We start from the raw sequence: 7,619 nt of genomic DNA, 5'->3' as shown, positions 1-7,619 counted from the left end.
CTGTAACTGTACCATTAACCACATACTAATTCAACCAAATATTAACTTTTCAATTAACAATAAACATTAGCTTCATTACTGACTTTGAAATATAGCTGTCGCTTTGCCTCTACTTTAAGGACGTAATACTAGGTTTTCCTAATTCACTGTATGTAAGGATACATTTTGGTTGACGTGTTCTTGTAGAACGTCTACCCCTCTCAGCATCATGGTCGTCCTCTGAAGACACAGCATTGTCCTCACACACCTGGAGTTCTGGTTCAGGGACTTCTGAATTTGAGTCTGAATTCTGGCTCATCTCTTGCTCCTGACTCTCCTCTTGGCCTTGTGACTCCTTCGTTTGACCATCCTCACATGTGTTATTGTTTTCATCTTGTGGCTGGCTCTTTTCTTTCTGAATGCGTTTTCCAGCCTGGTTTCCTACACCAGAGTGTTGTTCTCCTGTGGGCTTGAAAACAGGGGCCTGTGGGTTAAGGTGCGTGTTCTGACGCTGTCTTGGCATCCACCTAGTGTATTCCTCCCCACTTGAACTCTCCGAGTCTTGAACTTTTCCTTTCTTTCTTCCTGTCCTTGTTTAGGTGCTTGGTACCCTGTACATCAACAAGGTAAGGACAAGGCAATAGAAGGTTTCTGTGTAATGTTCTCTCTCTACCTTCTCCATCCAGAGGTTTCACAACATACACTGGACCGTTTGTTCCTCTTCTTTCTTTGACTACATGTACTTTTTGTTCCCAGTAAGCAAGGATCTTTCCTGGTCCTCCTCTTTCGGATATGTTTTGGATCAGTACATGGTCTCCAAGTTCAAGAACAGTACTCCATGCTCTCTGGTTGTAGTATTTTTGTCCTCTCTCACCAGGTTTTTCATGTTCTCCTGTGCAATATTATAAGCCTTCTGCATTGACTCTTGCCATTTCTCAGCATATCCAGCATGACAATGTGGGTTTGCTCGTTCTCTGGGGAACATTAGATCAATGGGTAAAGTAGGTTCCCTTCCAAAAAGCAAGAAAAAAGGAGAAAATCCAGTTGATTCGTGAACAGTGGAGTTGTAGGCATGAACCACTTTGTTCAGATAGTCCTTCCAGTTAGGTTTTTGTGTCTCTTCCAGTGTCCGGAGCATACTTAACAGTGTTCTATTAAAGCGCTCTGCTGGGTTCGACTGGGGATGATAAGGTGTCGTCCTTGAATGCTGTATCCCACTGTAGCTTTGCAGTTTCTTGAATAACTCGTTCTCGAACTCCCTTCCCTGGTCATGGTGAATTTTGGCAGGGAAGCCGAATCTCAGAATGAAGTCATCAAAGATCTTGCGTGCAGCTGTTTTACCTGACTTGTTTGGCGTAGCATAGGCTTGTGCAAACTTTGTAAAGTGGTCTACTATTACCAGAATGTACTCCACTCCACCTTTGCTTCTCTCCAAATGCAGATAGTCAATGGATATCATTTCAAAAGGTGCTGATGTTTTTATGCTTTGCAGAGGTGTCCTTGTTTTTCTATTTGGCTTCTTTTGTTTTAAGCAACGGCACACCTTTGTTACATAATGTTCATTTCCTCCCTCATTTTTGGCCAAAAGAATCTTTCTCTGGCTAAGGAAATCATCCTATCAGCTCCTAAATGACCCATTTCTTCATGTAGTTGCTGATAAATCAGTGACTTGAATTCTTCAGGGACCACCAGCTGGGATCGTGAATTTGTCTTTCGTCGCAGTATTCCATCCTTGACGTGGCCACTCCCTCAGAAGACATCTCACGGCTACTGGCTCTTTGATCTTGTCTTTGTATCGCAGACGTTCACTTTGTCGTTTTAGAGTGATGACTCTGCTTATTACTTCATCTTCTCTTTGACCTGCTTGAATATTTTTTTTTTTTTTCTGTTTTTATCCATTATTTTTAATGACAGGAAATAATTAGTAAAGCTATGCATAAAGGCCATATATGTTTATATATATAATATTATTGTAGGAAAACTGTATGTCATTGTATGTCAAACCAGAATACAGAGACATGAGAACACTTGAAAAAACTGTTCAATGGTTTCCACATCAGATGTTTCTTAAATTAAATTAAATTCTTAAATAGTCTATATACATATATTCTAATCCAAGAAGTTGTATTTGAATCCACAGCTTTTGCGTTTCTTCAAAATATATTTCCCAGAATTTCGATTAGAATCAGACATTTACTTCATTCTTCAGTGTGAGCCAAACAGGTGTAATATCAAAACAAATATATTTTGAAGAACTGCAAAAGCTGTGAATTCAAATACAAATTCTTAGTATATACATATAGAAATATATGAACATTTTGTATTAAAAACAGGAGAGCTGTGTCAGAGAGGCCATCTATGAATGGCATCTAAATTCATATTGTCATATAATATTATTTCCCTATAGCCTTTGTTAGAGGTATGAAGGCTGAGTGTGTCATTTAAAGATAAGGTGCCATTGCATTCATTTGCTATTGTAATCAGAAACACACAGTAATATCATATCATATCAATGTGATTATTATTATTATTATTATTATTATTATTATTATTATTATTGTTTATTTATCAATTTATTTTTATTATTTTTTTACTACCAAGAGGATAAACTAAAACAGCAGTAAACTCCCTTTTATTCTTTTTTTTTTTTTTTTTTTTTAAACCTGTCCTGTCCAGTACCCAGGACATGTAATATGATTGACTGCATGCCTTTTGGTGTCGGACAGATTTGATATGTGCAGGACGAGTCTGGGATACTCGGAACTGCAGTATTTTTATTTATTCGTTTTATGATTATGTGTTGCGGGCAGCCGGACCGGACAGGGGGACAGGGAGTGGACTGACAAGGGGATGGGGAGTGAGCGGGGAGGAGGAAGGGAGGGGGAGTGAGAGAGAGAGAGGGAGAAAAAAGAAGAGAGAAAGAGATCGAGAGAGAGAGAGAGCAAGGTGGACAACAGTATAATACATGGGTTAGTACCATTAAATTGAAATTATATAAAGTAGACAGAACATACCTGATAAGACAGAACCTAGACAACTTAAGGATGACATTAGTGTGTTAGTAACAGGTTAATAACATTAAACAGTTGAAGTTATTTAGCGTATACAGAACATACTTTCAGATACAGTTTATATAGTAATTGTTAACGACCACATCAAGAGAGTATGTCCGGGCTTACAACAGTTATATCAGTTAAATTTAATTTATCTTAGCGTGTGCTGCCCTCACCCAGACCGCCAGTCCCAACACGGCCGGGGGGTGAGCAGGAACCGGGCGCTCAGGAGTGCACCCACGACCACCCCCCCCACCCCAGCCCACCGGTGAGTGATTTGGAGGTGTGTGTGTGTGTGTGGTGTGTGATACGATGTATGTTGGTATCTGGGGTGCAGTTAAAATGGCGGAGGGAAATGTGGCACGGGCGTCCCACTGTTAGCAGACAGTGGAGCCGTCGACGTGTCTCTCGCCCACCAGGCCCTAATGTCTAACATGCGATAAAATTAGGGGGAGAGTGGCAGATCATCGGGGGAACGGAGAGCGGCCCCATCATGTGATGATCCCACCCCCCGCCCCCCCATCAGTTTAGCCACACCCCCCCCAGTGCCCTAGATGTGTGTGTTTAGATGTATCATCTGCGGTGGGGGGGGGGGGGGGGGGGCGTAGGGGGTGGGCAAGAGTGCCCCCCCAAGTAGGTTGCCAGCTTCCTGACTGGCAGGGCCATATGCCCCATTCCCATCCACCCCCGACCAAGAAGGGAGCAACCCGTCCAGGCCAGGGACACGCCATGGCACCCCATGAGTGCCGCCGGGGCGGAGGACCAGATACCCCCACACCCGACCAGAAGGTAGGACCCCGGTGACCAGCCCCGACGAGGCAGGACCCACACCCAGGCCACCACGGCATTACCAACGGCAGCAATCCCCAGACCCCAGCCCCGCCCACAGCCCAGGAACAGTCCAGACCAGGCCCACGCTCCACCCCATCTCCCACCCCAAGGGTCCCCAAAGCAAGGCGCCCCCCCCGCGTGCCTCCCACCATGCCCCCCCCAAGGGACGGAGGACGTACAAGTCCGCCCCAGAGCGCAGCAGGAGCACAGCAGCGTGCACCGCCCCGCCACCCCGCAGGGCAGATCCCAGGGGGGATCACCCCCCCCCGCTAGGGGCCAACTCCACCCCCCAGCACCCCGCAGGCCCCATCGCACAGAGACCCAGAGCCCCTACCCCCACCCGCAGTGCGGCGCCAGCCCAGCCCCAGTCCACGGTCCACCACCCCCAACCCCCACGGGCCCCCCAGGCCAAGGTGGCAGCCCCCCCACAAATCCACCCCGACCCCCGTAGGGCAGACCCACAGCCACCGAGGGACGGTAGACCCAGGGCCACCAACCCACACAGACCACCAGATATCCCCAGCACCCCAGATGCACGGCCCGCAACACCACGGACCGACCAGGGAAGACACAGTCACCAACCCGCCCTAGGAAATATAATCAATTAGAGGTGTCCAGGTCAAATCAAATATAGGTAATTGTTTCTTTATGGAAGCAGACATTCTCTCCATAGAGATGTGATCTAAAATTAAATTTCTGTATTGGTTTAAACTTAAGTTTTTCTTGTTTTTCCAGTTCAGGAGGATAGTTTTCTTGGCGATGCTTAGGCTATTGATTAATATGTGTGATTTTTCCATGTTTATATGTATTCCGTTTAAATCACCCAGTATGCATAGCATGGGGGAAGGTGGTATGGTGTATTCGAGACATGCTGAGAGGTCCTCGCATACCCTACACCAGAAGTTATACACCGGTGTGCATAGCCATATAGCATGCATGTAGCTATCTGCTGTGTTTTCGTTGCAGTATGTGCAGATATTTGATTGTGAGAGCCCCATTCTGAACATCCTTTGTCCTGTGTAGTGTGTTCTGTGTAAGATTTTGTATTGTATTAGTTGTAGGTCTGGATTTTTTATCAATTTGAATGTGTTAGATGATATCTGTAACCAGAAATTTTCATCTAGGCTGATGGATAGGCCGCCTCCCATTTTGTGGCTGGTAAAGAGATTATACAATCATTTTTAGTCAATAGTGCATGTGTTTTAGACACCATTTTGGGAGACATAAGGTTTAGAAATTGTTTGATCATTGGAGGTAGTTCTAGATCCAATTTACTGGTTTTAAACCTCGACTGGATTACAGATTTTATTTGTAGATAATCAAAGGACGTGTTGCTGTTAATGCCATATTGTTCCACTAAGTTATGAAATGGAATGAATTTGTTATCTTGAAGAATTTGTTCCAGGTGCCTTATACCTTTTTCTTGCCATGATTTGAGTTTTAGTGTTGTTTTATTCCGTAGTATGTCTGGATTATTCCAGATTGGGGTATATTTACATGGGATATGCGAGGACCCAGTGAGTTTGATAAATTCCCACCAGGCAGACAAGGAGGTATTTATATTTATGCTTTTAAAGCACTGATGCCGTTTGATGGTTTTGCTTATAAATGGTAGATCGGAGATTTTAATTTCATTACAGAGTGTTTGTTCGATGTCTAGCCACAGACTGTCCATTGTTGGACATAGTGAAGCCTATTTGCAAGAAAGTAGTTGTGGAAGTTTGGAAGTTCCAGACCACCATAGGCTTTTGCTTTTTGGAGTGTTTTTAAACTGATGCGTGCTGGTTTGGTTTTCCAGAGGAATTTTGTGGTGGCAGAGTCTAAGGATTTAAACCAGATTGGTGAGGGTTTAGTTGGAATCATTGAGAAGAGGTAATTGATTTTTGGTAAGATCATCATTTTCATGGTGTTAACTCTTCCCATAAGTGATATAGGTAAGGAATTCCATCGTAGGAGGTCATCCTCTATTGATTTAAGTAGTGGGGTATAGTTTAATTGTGCTAGATCTGACAGCCTGGAGGAAAAATGTACACCCAAATATCTAATGTTTCCAGATTTCAGAGGGCAGGATGGTGATGATTTGAAGTCATGGTTGATTGGTAGGATGATCGATTTTGCCCAGTTTATCGAGTAATCTGATATGGCTGAGAATTTATTAAGAAGTGTAATAGTCTCAGAAAGAGAGCTTTGTGAGTTTTGGAGGAAAAGTAATACATCATCAGCATAGAGGCTTATTTTGTGATGTAGTTTTGTTGTTTGAATACCTTTGATATTTTTGTTTGTGCGAATAGCCGCTGCGAGTGGTTCAATAAAGATGGCAAAAAGCGATTGGGAGAGTGGACAGCCTTGTCTGGTGCCTCTCTGGAGAGTGAAGCTTGGAGAAGTTTGATCATTTGTTCTGACAGAGGCAATGGGAGAACTGTATAAAATTTTGATCCAGGAGATGAGTTCTTCTACGAATCCAAATTTTTCCATTGTGGCAATTAGGAATTTCCAGTTTACTCTATCAAATGCTTTTTCTGCATCTAGTGAAACCACTGCTGCTCTAAATTTATTGATTGTGCAGTAGTCTATTATATTTACTAATCTGCGTGTATTATTAGTTGAATGTCTATCCTTAATAAATCCTGTCTGATCTGGGTGGATTATGAAGGGGGTGATTTTTTCCAGTCTCCTTGCTAAGGCTTTGCAGATGATTTTAAGATCTGCATTTATGAGTGAGATGGGGCGATAGCTGGATGGGAGTGACGGGTCTTTCTCAGGTTTGAGGTGGAGACAGATATGTGCTGTATTTATGTGTGTGGGGAGAGTGTTACTTTCCTTGATTTTTATTATCATTTTATAGAATGCTGGTGCTAGTATGGACCAGAATGTTTTGTAGAATTCCACTGGGAATCCGTCTGGTCCTGGGGCTTTCCTGTTTGGCATATGGTGTAGGGCCTCATTTAGTTCAGCTATTGTGATATGGGACTCCATAGACTTAACCTGTTCATTATTAAGTTTTGGTAGATCTATGGAGTTTAAAAATGTGTTTATGTCTGTACTTGATGAGTTATTGTTTGATGAGTATAAGTTTTTATAGAAATCTCTAAAAATGTTGTTTATTTCTTCCGGTGCATGGGTTAGTTTACCGTCTGAGTCTTTTATAGAGTGGATAGTTGTTTTTTCTTTGTTTAATTTAAGTTGGTTAGCTAGGTATTTACTGGATTTATTGTTATGTTCAAAGTTTTCCAAGCGTAATCTCTCCAGTTGGAACTGCGTTTTCCTTTCTATTATTTTGTTTAATTCAAGTTTTAATTTTCTTACATTATTCAGCAAGTTCTCATCTTGGGATGCAGCATAGGCAGTCTCTAATGTTTTTATTTTATGTTGTAGTTCTAATTCCAGTAGGTTTTCTTTCTTCTTTTTAAACGAGGAGTATGAGATTATTCTACCCCTCATAACTGCTTTTGCTGCCTCCCAGAGGACATCTGGTTGTGTTCCTGGCAGGTCGTTTGTTTCTAGAAAAATTAACCACTCTTTTTCAAAGTATTTGATGAAATTTGGATCATCTAGTAATGATGTATTAAATCTCCAGTTTCTGATTGATGGTGTGATGGCCTTTTTAGTTATCTTTAGTGAAACTGGTGCATGGTCACTAATGGTGATAGGGTGAATCAAAGTGTCTGTGACGTCTGATAGAATTGAGCTGTTGGTGAGAAAGAAGTCAATTCTAGAGTAGGAATTGTGTACAGGTGAGAAGAAGGTGTATTCTTT

At 42.6% G+C, this 7,619-nt stretch overlaps 1 protein-coding gene across 1 annotated transcript; it reads left to right on the top strand.

Moving 5' to 3' along the window:
• The first annotated feature begins 3,698 nt into the window (after positions 1 to 3,698).
• On the top strand, positions 3,699 to 4,471 carry LOC131460620 (uncharacterized). The gene is made up of 2 exons (XM_058631252.1): positions 3,699 to 3,821; positions 3,893 to 4,471. The coding sequence occupies exons 1-2, from the start codon at positions 3,699 to 3,701 to the stop codon at positions 4,469 to 4,471; spliced, it is 702 nt and encodes a 233-aa protein (XP_058487235.1).
• Positions 4,472 to 7,619: the final 3,148 nt, after the last annotated feature.

This window comes from Solea solea, chromosome 6, assembly GCF_958295425.1.
Source record: "Solea solea chromosome 6, fSolSol10.1, whole genome shotgun sequence".
Classification (NCBI taxonomy): domain Eukaryota; kingdom Metazoa; phylum Chordata; class Actinopteri; order Pleuronectiformes; family Soleidae; genus Solea; species Solea solea.
Note: the sequence above shows the minus strand (reverse complement) of the source record. Positions and strands in the feature narration are given on the sequence as shown.

What these genes read in the sequence shown, in the direction of transcription:
- LOC131460620 (XM_058631252.1), top strand. Translation starts at nt 3,699, where the DNA reads ATGCCCCATTCCCATCCACCCCCGACCAAGAAGGGAGCAACCCGTCCA. An exon ending in CCCCCACACCCGACCAGAAG is followed by an intron (nt 3,822 to 3,892) that starts GTAGGACCCCGG and finishes TACCAACGGCAG; the next exon opens with CAATCCCCAGACCCCAGCCC.